Genomic DNA, 19,951 nt, shown 5'->3' with positions numbered 1-19,951 from the left:
AGACATTAAGAGTAGAAGTTTATACTGAAAGTATACATATATTTTTTTGTTTTATTTAATCAAATCAATCACGAATGTTACCGTTAGTGTTTCGTAAACACTTATCTTGGAATGAGAAAGTTGTGTAATTCTGCAACACTTGACATGAGCACTGTTAATAAGTGTTAACGCGTAATGAATTATCTACAACACACACGCACATACACACACATATATATATATTAAACATCGTAACTCCCTCCCTCCCCTACACACACCTGTCAGATTCTAAGCACGCTGCTTTTTTGAAGAAAATGTGTGGGAGCCGCGTAGAGGAGAATGAATAGAGAAGAATACGCATTTTGATTGGCTGATGCATTTCGCGCGCGCAGTCTCAGTTAAACTTTCGAAGTTTAAGCGAACTCTGCAATGCAAACGGTACTCGGTGGGGGTGTGAAAGATAGTGTATATATACTAGCTTAGCACAGGTTGATCGAAGCTCCTGCTGGCTTGTCTCGACGATTCCTACGCTGCATCTACTAAAAGAAAAGAATACAATAATAATAAAAAAAGAACTATCTAATAATAACAACAACAATAATAATTCCTTTTTGTCAACTTCAAATACAGCAATCTTCTTCTTGTTCTCCTTCTTCTCTCTGAGAAATAGCAACAATGCAGCGTAATTATGGATTGTTGATTGTTGCCGCTGCCGTTTGTCTTTTGGCGGTTGCAAGCCAACTTACTCCTGTCGCCGCAAAACCTGACCCTGGTCAGCTGGCTGCCATGGCAGATGCCCTGAAATATCTACAAGAACTCGACAAGTACTACTCCCAAGTGGCCCGACCTAGGTGAGTAATTCATTTTTATCTTTTCTTTTGCGCACCATTGTGTATGTGTGAACGCATGAATGGGTGAGAGAGTGTGTGAGGTTGTTTTTTTTCTAAAACTAATACATTGCTATTTTTGTTCGCTAATATTTGACACATTAATAATTCAGAGGTGTCTATTTTACCCATGGACCATGACACAATGCCCACTGTCGCCCTCAAGGTGAGGCAAAAGGGTGGAAAATGCTCTCCTTTGGATTTTCGAAAGGAGTTAAATTTTTCGAAACACATGTCAAAACATACTAGATTTGCTTACTAATATACTATAGTATTTAATACAGTTTCATATATTAAGTGGGCACGGTGACTCAGTGGTAGAGTGCTTATCTTTCGTGCGTGGGGTCCCTGGTTCGAGCCTCGGCCAAGTAAGTTTGTGGTGGACAACATCGTGCTCGTGGGTTTTCTCGGGGTATTCCCGTTTCCTCCCACTTTCTCATTCCTCCAATTCTTTAATCATCATTCACTTGCTTTAATCATTGTCTCACAGCCTAACAGGCATAATTGTGGGACGTTAAACTCAAAGATTTCATTTCATTTTATTTACATATATTAAATACTATAGTATCATATTATATTTACTGTAATTAATATATTTAAGTAATTTGCGTAAATAATTTTTGTTTTACGTGAAAAATTACACACACGCGCGCATCAAGTGTATGTATGTGCGACTGAGATTGCTGTCCTCTTTTGACTCCGCGTCCCCTGCCCTTGGGAAAAATCCTGCAGACGTTCCTGCCTAGCATTAAATACTTGATTTGTACCTTTGAAAAGTAATATCGGACCTTAAACTTAATCCAATACTGTCCGTCTTCAATGTGCATGCTTTGAATAAAACGTGTTATTATTATCATTTTTTAAAAAATGGGTTACTAGTTTAAATATTTCAACGAAGTTTTTGCGAGTCCTCCCCTCAAAAATTTAAGTGAGGCATGTTGCGTCATAGCTCGTTGCTTGCGGACACCACTGAAAATTGATCGTATTCATGTTGAAAACAACTTGTATTTGTCCTTAACAAAGTGATGATGGTTATTTTCACATGCTATTTAGATCATTAGATTCTCTACTTGTTTCAGCTACGGATCCTTCTATGTATCTACAAACAATTTTCCGAGATTCAGCAAATTGTCTTTAGTGCGCGCAATCCATGGTTTGATATCAAATACGAATACATTAATAAAGATCTTTAAGTTTTACGTCCCACGATTATGCCGTCTAGGTTAAAGGAGACGTTGATGATGAGCAATGAACAAAATGGCGGAATGAAGAAAGTGGGAGAAAAAGCGAGAAACCCCACCCACATGGTTTTTGTTCACCACAAAGCTCACTTGGTGCGAGCTGGGATCGAATCAAGCACCCCATGCACCAGAGATGAAGGCTCTACCACTGAGCCACCGCGGCCCCACGAATACATTGAATAAATATATCTCATCAATCTCTCAGTAGTCCGAGCTTTCCTTGATAACTCTTCACGCTTCGTCCCAGAGAAGACAAAACCTAGCTTGTGAACCATAGATTTAGATTGTAACATGTCGGAATAATACCTTGAGCACAATGGGTACTAAAAATATTTATTTTCAGGTTCTTAATGATTTTCTTCTTAAATTAAACAATTTAGTTTTTTTTTCTGAAATCAATTAGTATGTTGTCAAGTCGATAGACCTACTTCATAAATTGTAATGAAATCAACTTAAATCTTTTAATTTGAAGCGCCCTTCGCTCGATGTGTAGGCCATAAGGAAAGAATGATGAATAGAACTATGAACGATAGTGATATTAACATGAGAACAAACGGGACCACTTTGAGAAAATCCATGAGCACGGTCTTAGTTAGTTGACTTTAGTGTGGAGTTTAGCTTTCCTCCAGCACCGACGTTGTGAGACGTGGTTCTATAGCTTAACGTGGGATCTGAACCACATGAGGTCCCACTGGGAATCAAACCCGAGTCTACAACTCCAAAGGCGCAAACACTAACCATATAGCTATGAGGGAGCTGACAAACACGGTGTAGCGTTTCATAAGTCGTGGGATTGTACAGAAAACCCTGCAAACTACAAATGATAACTCTGCCAACCAATCTCCCTAAGCATTATTTATTAATGTATTAATAAAAGTTGTAAGTATAGCTCGAGAGACCAGTTTTCATTGAACTAAGTAATCCATTACCCGTCGTTGTTCCATTTTGGGACGCTCTCAGAAACCACTGTGGCTTTTATAAAATAATAAAAAAGTTTCGTTTTTGTGTATGTAAATTTTTCGTACTAAATACATATAATGAAAATAATAAAAAAAAATGCTTCCTTAAAGAGAAACACATTTTTTGTATGTGTGTCAAGCTACAGTAAATACTTGAGCGTCCGAAGAAAGGAACAATGGCGGGTACTGAGTAATAAGCATCAATAATACCAAGAATAATGGGTAAGGAAGTTGAAGGATAGACTGTTTATTTAAAGGTACCGCTCCAGCTTCTCCATTCGCCATATCAAGTTGAGAAAAGATCTTTGAAGAACATAAGTAAGGATCAGGGGTGTCTCTTGAGGGAAATCCAATCGGTATAAATTTAAATGGTACACGTTAGGGGAAGGAAGATTACAAAATATACTAAATCTTGTATACAGATTTCTGAAGCTGTGTGAAACTTGTAGCAGGCACGTAGCCGAGTATTTCGTAATGGGGAAGGGGATTCGTGACATGAAATACTACGGTTATCACACCAGAGGCTTGCTCAATCTAAACTATTTTACTGGCAACATTTTTGGTTTATCAGGTCAATAAAATGACGATATGTTAGTAAGTATTTTACCTATTTCACCTAGGTAATAACAAACTATGAAGAAATCTCGAGTAAAAGAATATGAAGAAAATATTGAAAAAGATTTTAAATATCTACGTTCCTTCCTCTGTTCATTCAAACATAACAATTTTCCTTTCCTTATGACCTCAACTATAGTAAAAAGTACATATCCAATAATGTCTTGTAAAATGTTTTACAATATCTGCGTTCCTTTCTCTGTCGAATCAAATGTTAGCAAAACTTTGTTTCCATATAACTTTTTTATTTTTATTATTCCGTCAACTACTGTCTGTTCCAAATGACAGGTTAAAGGAGTAGTAGAAAACCGTTTCTGAAGTAACATGTTTGATACTGCAGAGAAGCAATGACGAAAAATTACTTTTGTTTTTAGCTTTTTATTTTTAACACTGATTCTTCTTTTTGTCGTTTATTTCTGTTTCATCCTTCCTTATTTTTTCCATTTCTGGTTTCGAAGTGGGGCTCCGGACCTCCGTTGGTTACGCGCCTGCTTCTAGCAATATGATCTATAAAATTTTACCTATATTACTTCTCTTTTCCATTAGCTCCAGATGAAGCTGAGATTTTCCGATTGTGAAACAAGGACTTTAAAAGCTAACTTACACCGGATAACTGTGTGGAATTTAGAAGATGTTTCTTGTTAAAATCGTCGTACTATATTACGTTATCATTGTCAAGACTCAAAAGGAAGCAATTTGTCACTATTCATTGTGATATACCTGTTGTCAAATGAGTAGTAGAAGGCTTTGAGTTCGATTTCCGGTGTCCACAATATGATGAATATTGTGTCATTGTCATAGGGTAATTCAAGAGATATTTATATTAAAATGTAACAAACTTCAGTCTAACAAGCCCAAATTATCAGTAAATAGGAGATCGACGCGCTGACCATACATCATGCTACGCACAAAGATGCCAGATAGGAAATAGAGCTATAGAGCCAGACAATTTAAAATTCCTAAGCTGTCAAAGCCATATCACTGGACCAGCAGCTAGTGTGCGTATTTCTAGAGAATGAGGTTCTGGGTTCGATTAACTTACTAATGGGGGACCATAGAACACACTACAGTGCCTCATTTTAACCTGTGGATTTTGTCTTATCTAGCCTCGTTTTTATTGAAGACGTATGCATGAATCAATCAATTAGTAAGAATTAACGCGATTGCATAATATTTTTCGAAGAGTTTTTAGAGTTCATACAGTTTTAAAAGTACGGTTAAAAACAAAACATTGTAAGACAGCAGCTTAGTACTTACAAAGAAACTATCACTTAAAATAAACTCTGAAAAAGAGGATCATATGAAACTTACATGTATGGGATATGGACATTCTCAGTTAAAGTCACCGTTACCGTTGAAGATGTCAACAGATTGACTCCAGTAATAAATCCTGCCGCGACAATCGCTCTATCTATCGATTCCTAAGAAAATCACTTTTGGTCAAGAGTTATCGACATATGAACGAACATACGTACTAAAATTACATGATCCTAATAATATACATACTGTAAAATTACTAGGATTTCTTGTCAAAAAGAGCAATAATTGCATACTTATTAAATTATAAAAATATATAAGGCTAATAGTAAAAATTATGCTAAGATGATACGGTTTGATATTAAAATAAGTGAATATTATACATTGCAAGCCATAAGTTAAATTCAGTCGATGTATTAATTCATACTGAATATATTCACAATTGACTGCAGTACTGTAGATTTAATTGTTAGCTATGAGTATTACAGGTTTGATGAGCTAATTTTTTTTTCATAACAATCATTAAAGAAGTTCTTATGGACTCTTTAAAATGTGGACATTTAAGTTTTAGCACTTAAATATTTGACTGTATACGTGTTAGCAAATAGAAAATTTGTACCTTTTAATATCAACATTCTTTCTTAATGTACGCATCGCTATCATTTAGGAAGCCTGCCATCTCCGTCGCCTATATAATTAAATTAATTTTACTTAAAAATAATTGTATGCTGAGGGTTAACGGGAATGTTTGTAATTTAGTTAGGAGTTACGTTAAATTTTGATAACGCAATAGACTTCAATGTTAAACTTTCAAGAAACTAGAAACTTGTACTATTCTAAGTTATAGAATTTTCTAAGTGTGATAACGGTCGCTTTCAATTTATTTGATCTTTTTTTAAATCTCCTTTTATCTTTTTGAACACTTCAGTAGAAAACAAATTTAAATTCAAGTAAAATTCTTATTAAGAACTAATAGCGCCGATTTCTGTTTAAATCTTGAAGAGAGGGACATTCATATTTTACACAAGACACCTATAAGAATTTTCATACAAATACGTCGGCCCAAGCCAACTTCAAGAAGTTTTGGACTCTCCTCGGCCTCCACAGAATCAACGCACAGGTAATGAACTCGGTTTTTTTTAAAACTCAACATTGCTATGAGTGAATACTATAGATATTCTATGAAACATAGAACTTAGAGGTCTGTACGGGCCGGAATTTTCAGCCCGGCCCGGCCCGTAAGTTTATAATATGAAGCCCGACCCGAGTCCGAAATATGTTTTATAATTTAGGCCCGAGCCCGGCCCAATCTCGTGTTATAATCAAATGAGCCCGAAATAAACCCGAATTACAGAAACTTAATAATTAACGCAAAATTGTATTTTTAATTACAGCAAATAGAGGTTTAACTTTGCAGTTGTGCTTTAAAAGTTCTCCAGAAAGAACGGTGCAATACGCGTAAATACTGTTGTATGGTATATTTACATAGTAGGCCCGAAAAGGCCTGAGGAATATGGTTGCATATTAAAAAATTTAGGGCCCGAGCCCGAAGTGCTATATGTTTTGTAAGCCCGAGTCCGGCCAGCCGGCCGGGTAGGGCTTAAATCCATGCGCTCGGCCCAAGCCCGTGCTGATCTCTAATAGAATTAAAACGCTTTCCGCGTAAAATCCTGTGTTAAGTCCGACAAAACGTTTTTAGTTTTGTAATATGTAGCCGGCACACATCTCTCTTCTCATCACTGTTAGTTCTGGCTTTCTGGACGAGAGTTAATTAACTCTCATTCAATTAGCTTTATAAATTGCCTATTGATTGTGGGTTAAAAACAAAAACTGTGCACTATTTGGGAATATAACCCGGGACTACGCAGCACATGATTACCATTTATACTTACAGAAGCACTGCAGTGAAACTTAAATTAAGACGATTTGGTTACTCACCATATTTCTGAACTTTCTTCATTTTCTTTGCAGTTATAGTAAGTAATCGGGGATTAATAGAGTGCATACTTGGATATATAGTGTTTAACCACTTATATTTTTATATATAGTTCAGCGTATACATACTTTAAATCAGGAAACTAATGGACGATGTAAGGGTGAGTAGGCACTATATGCTTGAAAACGGCCTAGCTCATACCTAGAAATATCTAGCAATACATCACTGAATATTCCTATCCTATGAGTACCATAAACAGCTAAAAATAAACTAAGATAAAGGCAGTTACTCGAAATCAAAGTCTAATGATCTTTTTGGATTGACAACTATATATACTTTTATCATAGACAACCTTCAATGCTTTGCTGTTGTACGGGTTGGATAGATGCTAGGAAATGCCATACAATATAAATGGATATAGTATTTCAAAATCACCGTTATCCGTTAAAATGGTTCGAAGAAAATAGTTTACCGTCCCGCGATTGTGCACCGAGGCTAGCAGAGATGAGATGATGAGATTAGTGATGTGGCGAAAGTGGTAGGAAACGGGAGAATGCCCAAAAAACGCACGCACACGTTGTTTGTCCACAACAAGGCCCACATGACGGAATCTGGGATCGAACTAGGAGTTCCACATGCCAAAGGCTAGCACTTCGGCACTTAACTATCACGGCCCGCTTTGCTTTCCACAAATGAAATGTGAATAAATGTGTGCGTATTTTCGGGCTAATGGTAATATTAGAATTTCAATCTATAATTTCACTCAACTACAAAATAGAACAACTAAGGATTTTAAGGATTTTTTGTCGTTAAATAATACTGATAAATATTTTATATTATCTGCACAATGTAGAGTAAATTAAACATTGTGATATATACGATTTTCGTAGCAACGAATGACTGACAATTCAGGGGTATAAAAGCTAAATCTGCTAAATGTATTTTTCAATTTTGTCAGGAAACGAAACAAAAGTGGCTCCCTTATGTTTCAGAATTGTTGAACAATTGTTTTTGTTTACTGGTTGATTTCACTCATCTGCATTAAGTAGTGACCACTAAACAAAAAAAATTGTGCAACAATTCTGAAACATAAGGAAATCACTTTTGTTTCGTCTCCTTACAAAATTGAAAATTAAATTTTGCAGGTTTTGCTTTTATACCCCTGAATTGTTCTGTCATGATATTGTTGTTAAATTAACATATTACGAGTAATATATTTATATTACGAAAGACTGAGCTATTTTGTTTTGCGCCTTTGTGCAATACCTAGACAATGAAAGACGGAATTTACTACTATAAACGTAGGCATCGAAACACAACTGGAGATTGAATTTGGTGCATCGACCATCATGCAAGAGTAATCTTCACAGTATTCGCCACCACAATATTTCACCTCCAAGATGACAGATTATCTTAACCACTAATTGTTATTTAATATTAAGGATCGATAATTAATTTAACAATTTAATATTGATCTATTTCACTAGATTTCGATATAATAACGACTATGTTACCGCTAGTTCTTAAATTGTAGTTTGTTGTAATTGAAAAAAAATGTCACTTCAACTATTCCTGTTAATCCTGACGAGCTTCCACCAGGATTAGACGGAACTATCACGGGAAGGCCACTGATAAAATAATTCAACAGACAGGCGAGACGACAGTGACAGAAAGAGTTCCTACCAGTACCGCGATTGACTTCGTATATTTCTTCATCAATTATTTTCACTGCATCCTAAGGTCTGCCTAAGATTTGATTTAGCTTGATAGATCCCCGTTAGGGTAGGGATAGAGGTTTTGACGTTTTTATTCGATTCACCAGATCTCCGACATTCTTCGTTATTTTGTTATTTTAAGTCACGAGACATGGGCCTACAGCTTAACGTGGAATCTGAACCTCATGAGCTTCCACTGGGAATCGAACCCAGAGGTCTCCCACGCCAAAGGTACGTTCGCGAACCGCTTAGCCATGAGAGAGCTCTCCGAGACTCTTAAGTGTACGCTTAGAATCTGGAAATTTTATGTATAATTCAGTAAAGATAGGGCTGAGAAAGGAACAACTTAGTAACAAGCTGAAAATTGATATGGAAGTAAGAGGATGTGTCAGGAATAACATACTAAAAGTCCCTTAAAATCCCACTGTAGATTTTCCCGCAATTTTGAAAAATGGCCGCCATCTTTAGACGACGACAAGGGATTTATGGAAATCGTCACCTTTTACATTTATTTCTCTAGTCACCGTTCTAATTATCACAAAGCCATAAATCATATATGGTTGGAAAGCTTGAAAAGCAGACAATCTAAAAATATCGTATATATGTCCATCGTTTTAAATATCTAGAAGAAGAGATAGAAGAAAAACTCTTTTTTTTATTAAAGAAAGGTATATTTTCAGAAATCATGGGAAGTTTGCAACACTGACAGTTTTTTTGCACATCAACGAAACAACGATACATGCTCCTACTTCCATACCAATTTTCAGCTTGTTACTAATTTGTTCCTTTCTTGGCAGAAAAATGAGCTATCTTTACTAGACTACTAAGTAATTTCCTTGGATTCTAAACTGTAGATAAGACGGAGTTTGCGAAATACGACCCTAGAGCTGAAAAAGTGGTTTGATTTTCTTCTTCTGATCTCCGATACTATGATAGAATAACTTGAAATTTTGTATAATTTTTCTCTACGTGTTCTGGTTGACGATAAGATTGAGAGATGTCAAAATCCGACCACTGGGCAGTAGAAGAATGCTCTTAATATTTGTATCCCTTTACCATATCCCCAAGAATATCAGGTGTGAAACCTTGAAATTTTGCAGAAAAATTCTCCTTGTTTCACAGACCGACAGTAAAACAGAGTTTGACGAAATGTGATGCCTAAAGAAAGAAAGTGGTCTTAAAAATATTATTTGCTGTTCATAGGAAATAGAGAACTGAGGTTTTGTACGAATATTTCCATTAAACACGTAATGTTACGAAACGCGTCTCAAAATGGGAGAATAGCAATTGAATGGAGTTTTCGTCGTTCATCACTTCGAAACTTTTAAAAGTAAGAACTTGAAGTTTAGTAAAAAAGTTCTCGCTGTAGTCCATCTCTTGAAAGAACAACACAAAGTTTTACGAAATGCGACCTATGCGGGAAAGAATTGGAAGGGGACTTGAAAATATTTTGGGATCTCCGAAGCTGTTAGGTATACATGAATTTACTTTACAGATGTCTTTCTTAAAGCCTAGGCTGAGAGAAGGACAATTTGCGAATACCTCTGCATGAGAAAGAGGGAAAAAGGTTGGAACTTTTTTCGCTGTTTGCATTATCTCTAAAACTATTACACGTAGAGATTTAAAGTTTTGTACGTACAAACATTATCAATTGTTAATGATAATCATAAGCTTTACGAAATAAGCCACCTACTCGTAGAAAGAGAGGTGACAAAATTCCCTTCCTCGACATTTACCAAACTCTTGAAGTCTTGTGTGTAGGAACTTGATTTTTTAAATGTTATTCTTGAGCTATGGACTGAATATATCATAGAGTTTTAACAAAAGCTATCCCTAAGAGGGAAAAGACTCTTGAGAGATATTTCGTCATTTAACAGTTGGAAATACCAACTTGAAATTTTGTATAAATTTTCTGATCTCCAAGAATAAGACGTAATTTAACGAAGTGCGACCTCTAAGTGGACAAAGTGGCTTGGATTTTTTCCCCAGCTTTTACCAGATAAAGAATCAAATCTTGACATTAGGAATTCTCTGGAACTCAACATCTAACGGTATGAAAAGAGAGAGAAAACGTTTTCCTTGTTCTAGGAAATTGAAAGTTTGCACGAATATTCTCTCTATATATCCTAAACAATGTGGAACACAGGGTTTAAGTTGTTTCCACTCCATGGTATACATAGAGTAATTAAAACGTTTTTCATCATTAGTGCTCAACATACAATCAAGAAATTTGTATACTATGTATATGGTGTACATTGTAAGAATATCTCATACGAGAAATAGATTAGCAAAGTTTTGAAATTGCGAAAAAACATTAAAGGAAAAGTTATTTACTATTGGTTGTCTGAAAGTTCACATAACTCTAGTGAAACACTTGTATCAAGAAATATTTTGAAACCAGAAAAAAATATTGCATATATTACAAAAGTAGATAGAAGAACACGTGCTAAATAATAATATATATAAGTAACTCTAGTAAAAATAACAAAAAGGAACAATAGCTCATTGTATGGGAATATTCAGAAGGGCATCGACCTAATACAGTTATATAAAATAAGAGGAAATTTTGCAATATATATTCTAAGTATAAAGGAAAAATAAAGTAAACATGCTATAAATAAAAAGACTATACAAGATGGAGATAAGTATACTATTCATTAAACAATAGTCTTCCCACGAATTTACGTAACCTACATTATATTATATTACAAACTATGAATTTAAGATGTATACAAATTTGGAATGGAAAACAGTTTTATCTACCCAGTGCGTATTTGAGATCAGAACTATTGGTAAGTTTAAAATTTGTATTGACTTTTGGAGGGTAACTTATCAGGATAATTTAGGGGTACGTCAAAGTATGAATTAGGATGAATTTCTGAGTTTTATGACTCATACAACACTACGGTTATGAAGAATAGTACCTGCTGTTAACATAAGCTTCGAACCACAATCTGGCCTTAAATCCAGTGCAATTGACGGGTGCGCAAACCACATTACATGATAATCCCTCATAGTATGGACAAGGCGTCCGAATGCTCTTAAGTTTGAGCTATATACACACTCTATATATTTATCAATAGTATATAGTAACGTAATAAGGCAAAATGTGTAAAATTGTACTGACATCCGCACATGAAAAATCTTTTACCCTCAAGCAAAGTGTGAAATGACAATCCTGATGTATAACCGTTCCCCACCACACTGTCTCGCATAACCTGAAAGCAGTATTACAGTACCACACCACTGGTCCCGACTTGAGATGATGGGCTACCATGGGTTTAACTAGTGCCAATATGATGTCAGTAGCTAAATTAAAAAAAAATAGCAAAGAAATGAAGCTTACAATGTATCAAACAAATAATAATAATAATAATAATAATAATAATAATAATAATAATAATAATAATAATAATAATAATAATAATAATAATAATAATAATAATAATAATAATAATAATAATTTATGTAAATTTTTATGTAAATTGGATAGTCTTTCAGTTTAAGTCCCATTATTATATCTGTTAGGCTAAGGGAGACGGTTAGGCTAAGGTAAGTTAATAATTGTAGAGTAATTGGTGGAATGGGAATGTGGGAGTATTCCGAGAAAACTCACGGACGCGATGTTGTTCACCAAAAATTAACTTGGCCTTAGCTCGAACCTGAGACCTCACGCACCACAAGTAAGCGCCCTACCACTGAGCCACGATGTCCTCCAGATTGGATAGTCGTATAGCAAATATGTGCATAATTTCATAGATGACATTACTATAAATCAATAACTTTGCAGTTAATCTGTGAAAACTGATTTGACAGCATTCCTCGTATCTGGTGACGACGAAAAATCGGTTAGTGTGCAACTATATTTCTATTTTTTAAGGTGGATCACAGGGTGTTCTCGGTGCTATGCTAAATGCTGTTTGTATAGTGTGGCGTTGCCAGATAGTGTCCAGTATTTACTTATGCCAGATAATAAAGGAAGTTATCATGGAATTCTGCTTGGATACTTACTGGAGAAATTAATTTTGAACCCTTATCATAATTCACGGAAGCTAAGTTTCGCTTCTCGAACTGCAACGCTAGAATCCAGGAACTAAACGTACAAATTTGGCAATAACGTATTATGGCGTTCTGCGCAATTTTCTATTCAAAATCTATTTCCTTAAATGTAAATTAATATTTAAATAAAATGCGAAACATAACACGAGAAACGGTCAAACAATATATCTATTTCATAATAAGATTGTTACTTTAGCATACTTTACATATACAAATAAACATTTCATAAAAATGAGCACTTCTACTAAGATCTAACAGCAAGTGCCGTCTTGTGTGCTCATTGTAAAAGTTGAGTTGAGTTGATTTTGAGTTTAACGTCCCGTTCAGCAGCGAGGCTATATGAGACGAGGACCTACTGATTAACGTGGAATCCGAACCACATGCGCTCCCACCGGGAATCGAACCCGGGTCTCCCACGCCGAAGGCGCGTACGCTAACCGCTTAGCCACGGAGGAGCTCCTCATTGTAAAAGGAATCTAATATTTTCTTTTATTTGTTACATTTTTCGATATCAGGAGACACAACCAAATAAATCAGTGTTGTAGCTGAAACGTAACTCTATCTTATAGTACAATATTTATAATATATAACGTTTCATTGCGCAGTAGTTAAGGAAATAAGCTAAAATATGTTCTGACTTCCGGGTGGTGATCCAACTTAATATAACTAAATAGACAGAAAATCGGACTGGCCAATGCACTCTCTAATTTCTTGAATTAAATCATTCCATATTCCTGTTTGTTTTACCAAAATATTTATTTATGATACATAAATAAGATTAACAATTAATTTTAAGAAAAAATATTATTAAGAAAGATAAATTCAAGAATAGACTACTCTGTGCGAGTTGAAGACCTTGATGTCACCTTTGATTCAAAACTGACTTTCGGAAATCACATTCAAACTATTGCAAACAATGCATATAAGAATCTTGGCTTTGTTTATAGTGTAAGTAAGGACTTCCGTAGCCACAAGACAATTTTCAAATTATATTATTTCTATATCAGACCCCAACTAGAATATATAGAAAAACTGGATTATACCTTGCATACATGTCATATCTAGAACTAGCAACCAACTTCAATATACTTACATTAGAGCAACCTAAGTTTGTTAATGATTTAGCTTTTTTATATAAAATAATAAATAATAAAATCGATTACATTAACTAACTTCTAATATATTTCTGCAAGTTCCAACGTCTAAAACAAGATTAAACAATAGTAGTATCATGTACTGTAAGAAAGCACCTACTGACATCTTATATATATTCCCTTTATGAAGAATGAGCTCTTACTACAATAATATTGAAGAAAAGTGTGAAGTGGTAGATGTATTCAATATGTCTGAAAGTGTGTTTAGGAATACAATTTGTAATATGATAAGCTGAATTAATTACTGAAACTGTAAAAATTTCTGTATTTTTCTTTCAGTAAAAAATATTGTCATTTACCAAATATGTAAATAAATACTGTAAATGGGCACAATGCCGGTTGTGTTGTTACAATAAATAATAATGATAATACTAATTAAGGAAAAAATGACTTATGCTATATAAAACTGGGATTGATAAGGGAAGATCTGTTTATTAAATATGAACTTAATTGCATCATCCTTTTTTTTTTTTTTTTTTTTGAGAAAGTTGTCCGAAAAAGAATTTCTCCTAAGAGTAAACAACTCGTTCTGTATTTTTCCCAGAAAATTTACTTAAAATACATTATAGGATTTCTAGTGAAATATTGATTTATGAGATGTAAACAAAATCGTTACAACCTTTTACCACAGTTTCGCAATTTTTGATTGTACGTCTCCAGTACACTTTCCTTATTTTTGAAGGGATAGGAAGCAAATTGAAAGAAAAACATACCAGAGAATCTTATAAAATCTAGTTTATTTCGAGCTCATGAACAGTATGGTCTAAATATTCTTTTTTCATAATGTAGAGGCTAAGAAAGTAAACCCATTGAAATAACTAATTCGATGTTTTTCAATAATTACCATACTTTCTCACATATTATTCCCCTTATTGCAAATAGTTTGGAAGAAGAAAGAAATCAAACAAAGTAATATTATTAATATTAAAAATAAATTATCATATTATTGTTGTTGCATTGCGTTGAAAATGAAATGACATCTAGCAATTTTACGTCCCACGATTATGCTGTGTAGGCTAACGGAAACGACGATGATGAGAAATGAATGAAATAGTGGAACGAATGAAGTGGGAGGAAACGGGAGAACCCCAAAAACCACACGCACGAACGTTGTTTGTCCATCACAAAGTCCACTTGACTCGAGCTGAAATCGAACCAGGGACCCCACACACCAGAAGTGAATGTTCTATCACTGAGCAGTCGTGCCCCTGCATTGTCTTGGAATAAGAAAATAGCTGCCGAAAACAACAAATATCCTTAACTACACAATATATGGTGTATATACTGTTAAATAGAGAAATAAATAAAATCTGTAGCTTTACGGTGAAAATTTAGCATATCTAGTAGATAATATATTACCTTAAATTTTTGCTGTGTTTTCTGTACGGAAAATACAACTTTACAAAATACGAATTTTTAGTGTGAAAAAAGAATTTAGTAATCTTAGATGCTAGGAGCTCCTTCGTGGCTAAGCGCTTAACTTACGCCTCTTTGGCATGGGAGACCTGGGTTCAGTTCCCAGCGGGAGGTCATATGGTTTGAATTCCACGTTAATCAATAGGTCCACGTATCATGTGGTCTTGCTGCTGAATGGGACGGTAAACTCAATATCGTCTCAACTCAATCTTACATGTGAGATTTTCATCGTAAGTATTTTTTAAAGTGTATACATAAGAAAATATTTCTAATTTTTCGATAAAATTGTAACAGAATTCTTGCGACGTAGATGCGAATTCGTGGTAACGGCTTTCAACAAATATTACATGCTGGCAATATATACAATACAAATAACTGCTCACATTTCCACAAGATGCACTATGACTATGCACTATGTAAAATACTATAGAAGTCCGGCAATAACAGAAAAATAATCCTTGCGATAATGCTTTAATATTCACCTGAGTTTGTCTTTTCCCCTTTTTATTTTAGGAAGTATGAAAAGAATAGAATCATTATTATAGAACGCAAGACTTCCCATGTAGGTAAAATGAAACAAATATTCTTGTTTATGTGATGCAAATTATCGCTAGAGATGATGGAGATTGTCATTTGTTCAGGAGGCTTATGTCACCTGCTGAGGAAGTTGATAGATTCGCGTCAGGAAACAAAGTGTTCCAGGCTGATGTCCAGATTTGGAAGTGCAGATATGTTATTCGAGTGATGAAGAACTGAGATATTGAAGCAAACAACAATGACAATTTCTTTTTTTTACATAAGGAAGGCTAAAAGTAAAATTATACGCTCTTCTTCAATGTTTGCCAATAATGGTGTTCACGAGACGAGATTAGACGCGAAATTAGGTTATTTCGTCTCGTCTTTATCCTCGAAAAACGTTTATCGCCTCATATTAACATTTTTAACATATCGCTGTGTAAATTTATGTACAAAATTTATGCCCTAAGTTTTTTTTCTTAATTTGAATTACAAGCTACCAAAATTCTTCCACACTACAAGAAGACCTCGAAAAGTATGATTTAACATTCACATTATATTTATTATTGTAGTGTACTGTGTAATGACTTACACATCTTCAAATGTAGGTAAGAGCTCTTCATTGTTTGTACATTCCGCTTAACGATTAATAGATTTTATGTATGAAGCGTGTAACACTAAAACAGTGTATGGGAACTAAGACTTGGGTAAGATTTAAGACTTGAAATTTCTCGTCTAGGCTCGATTTTTTTTTAAAATGTACACCTTGTCTCAAAAAGGTTGAGCGCATTCTTTATTGGTGTTTTGAGGCAAAAATTTTCTAAGTCCAGCTTCGGGTATCTTCGGGAAAAAGTAAGCCAGGTTCGAACCTCCAAGCCAGCCTTTGCAATCGGAAAAAAGTTTGCAGATGTGTTTTTCTTCTTTTAAATATAATAAGACTTGTTACCAAGTGTTTAAAAAAGCAACATTGATTGAAATACTTAATGATACAATATTTCGAAACCTTTTATTAATGTGAGCACATGCTTGTTTGTCATTTAGCTCTCTATACGTAATGGAACATTTAAATACGTTAAAGAATCTTTCCATATGTAAAAGAATGCTCAAAGTTAAGAAATAGAACATAATTATCGCCTGAGTACTAAAATAAAAGTCAAAGTAGAAGAGAAACAGCGTTTGTAATGGATATGAATGTCATAATTATCTTGAGATCCGTTATACATCGCTAGAAGCTTAGTTCTGGAAGTCCTTGTGTTAGCTCATTGATAAGCTGTCGGATTTCAAATCAAAAGGTCCTGAGTTCGATTCTCATCTGGGTCAATACTTTTTTAAAAATTATATTTTCCGCAATGCGTGAAACATTATATAAAATAATTACATTAAAATACATAAGTTGTTTATATATAACATAATAATTGCAGAACATAGTAATTATTATGTTTAAAATATAACATCTGAGATAATTTTCACAGTAGGTCGGTATTATATATGAGAATGTTAAATACAAGTTAGGAAAATCGTTTAATAGCAATAAATAAGTTATGTAGTGTATTTATTTGCAGCTATTTGTCATACAGATTTAACTTCTCAATATTTTCATTACAGTATGTTATTTATATTCGTGAAATACAGTATATTGCTACGGATATAGAAAGTGTATAAACAGAGTATCCAAAGTCGTATCCTGCTTCAAGACACATAACTTTTCCCGATCCCCTTAACGTCACGGGAAGAAACACAAATTCTCTTTAGAACGGAATGTCGTTACTTAGAGTCTCATTCGAATACGTTGAATATGCTTTTGTGTATTCATCTCTCTCTCTCTCTCTCTCTTTCGCTTTGTTTATGTGTGTGTGTGTGTTGCGGAATATCCCAAGTTGAATACAACATTTACAAAGTATATGAGCATCATTGCCATCGAATACCAGAAATTGAAAGTCGTGTTTCTTCAGGTTGGGTTTGCGTTTTCATGTTAGCTCACTGGTAGAGTACGGACTTGCCACTGAAGAGGTCTTGAGTTCAAAACCTACAGCTAATTATCATTCTTTTGTTGGTAGGATTGCACAGAAATCGGATACAAGGAGTGGTTTACCTCTAGAAATATTTTCAGAAGCGTTTAGGTAGCCCTGAAAGGGGCTGTTTTTGGGAGTTAAGGCAGGGACATTAATATTGTGTCCAAGACCCTTCTGAATTTATTACACGCTCCATTCTTCTGGGCATGGAATCTATTACATGGGTGACAAATCTTCTCCTTCCCCTACCTCCAGCCATGCTTCGGAAGCAAGATGCCACAGGTCATCCTGAGTTCTTGGTGGATCTGCCTCAGGCCAACTTTCCCTTAGAGTACGTTTCACTTCTGCCCACATATTTTCCATGAGATTGAGGTCTGCTCCACGAGGCGACCAGTCGATTAAATCAATCTCAGGGTGCCCTGCGAACCATTCCTGAACCACACGGGAAATATGTATTGGCGACTGGTATTGCTGGAACTGAATTACACCATTAGGCTGAAATACTCGTACAGATGGCACCATGATATTACTGATAATGTCCAAGTACTGAGCATTGTCCAGATGTCCTTCAATTCTATGAAGCTGTCCTGCTCCGCGACTGGAAATCCAAACCCAACATAAAATAGATACATGACCACTGCGATTGCAAGCAGCCACATATCCATGGTCATATCGGGTGCCTCTCGGATGATACACAAAACGGCGTCCCTCCTTTGATGTTGTGAATATGGATTCATCTGAGAAAACTACGTTTTCCCAATTGAGACCCACATTCGCCTGTGCAAACGCATTCATTTATACGATATATACGCCATTGAGTCTGGCAACGACTGCAGTAATTTAGTTGAGTTAAAATTTTGGTGCTTGAAGTATTGAGTTCTATCCATGCATTCTTGCTGTCTGTGTATTTTAAGTTACGTTATCGAATCTGAACTTCGTTTTTTTTTAACTCCTGAAGTAGTAATTATGAGGATCTAGCATAATTTGAGCAAATCTAGCATAAGTTCGATCAGGTTTTGGAATAATTCCGAGCTGTGAGTCTGGCAACGCTGGTGGCGAACGACTTGGTCAACGAAAGAAATCTGAAAATGGTGCGCCGTAATAATAATATTAAAAACAGTTTTTATAAAGGAATATTAATACATACGAAAAGCTGTTTAAAGAATGAATTGTTATACTGACTTTACATGTATAAAAACATATACCATATACCAAACAGATTGAGCGATATGATGATAGCTGTTTTGAGACGAACACTTTCGAAGTCCAACTTCGGGTATCTTCGGAAAACAGTAAACTAAAGCTGCTGGTTCGAACCTCCAAAGCCAACCTTAGTAATCGGAAAAAGATGTACAGATATGTTTTTCCTTCTGTTAAATATAATAAGACATGTTGAAATGGTATTAAGTATAGAAAAAAGTAACATTGATTGAAATACTTAATGATACAATATTTCGAGACTATGTATTCACACTCTCGTTTCGTCATTGTGATTTCCATACGGAAAAGAGCATTTACTATGAGCTCAGTTATATTTCAGAAGCAGCTTCCGAAGAGTGGTCATGTTAGCTCAGTGGTACACCCCCGAGCGTTCAAATCACGAGTTCGTGAGTTCGATACCCGTTCAGGTGAGATTCTTTAATGATATTCTACTTTCCTCAATGCATGAAAATTATGTAAAATAGTTACATTACAATTCATCAGTTGTATATATATTTTCATATCATCAGTTGTATATATGAGTTGAATATATATATATTCATATCATCAGTTGTATATATCAGTTGAATATATATATTCATATCATTTCACGACATAAGTAATTCTTATCTTTAAAATATAACATCTGCCTGTTGTTCTGTATGGTTGCGAACCATGGTCGCTTACTCTGAGGGAAGAACATAGACTGAAAGTATTTGAGAACAAGATCCTTAGACGAATATTCGGACCCAAGAGGAACGGGAATGGGGAATGGCGGAAACTTCATAACGAGGAACTACATAATTTATACGGTTACCCAACATTGTTAGGGTCGTCAAATCTAGAGGCTTAGGTGGGCAGGTCATGTAGCTAGAATGGAAGAAAGTAGAAACGCTTTCAAAGTCTTGACTGGAAGACCAAGCGGAAAACGACCATTAGGAAGACCTATGCGCAGATGGGAGGACAATATTAAGATGGATCTCGCTGAGATAAGAATACAAAGTA

At 35.0% G+C, this 19,951-nt stretch overlaps 1 protein-coding gene across 2 annotated transcripts in view; it reads left to right on the top strand.

The window, feature by feature from the left end:
- The first annotated feature begins 443 nt into the window (after positions 1-443).
- The window catches only part of NPF (neuropeptide F), a 289,046-nt gene continuing 269,538 nt past the window's right edge, over positions 444-19,951 (top strand). The window contains exon 1 of one of the 2 annotated variants that reach the window (XM_081749187.1): positions 444-830. In XM_081749187.1, coding sequence (XP_081605313.1) covers positions 655-830 — 176 coding nt within the window. In that variant the 5' untranslated portion in view covers positions 444-654. The remainder of the gene's footprint in view (positions 831-19,951) is intronic. The other variant, XM_081749188.1, reaches the window with a different exon arrangement.

This window comes from Thermobia domestica, chromosome 2 (genome assembly GCF_964235325.1).
Source record: "Thermobia domestica chromosome 2, izTheDome1.hap1.1, whole genome shotgun sequence".
Lineage (NCBI taxonomy): Eukaryota > Metazoa > Arthropoda > Insecta > Zygentoma > Lepismatidae > Thermobia > Thermobia domestica.
This window is presented reverse-complemented; position numbering and strand designations above follow the sequence as displayed.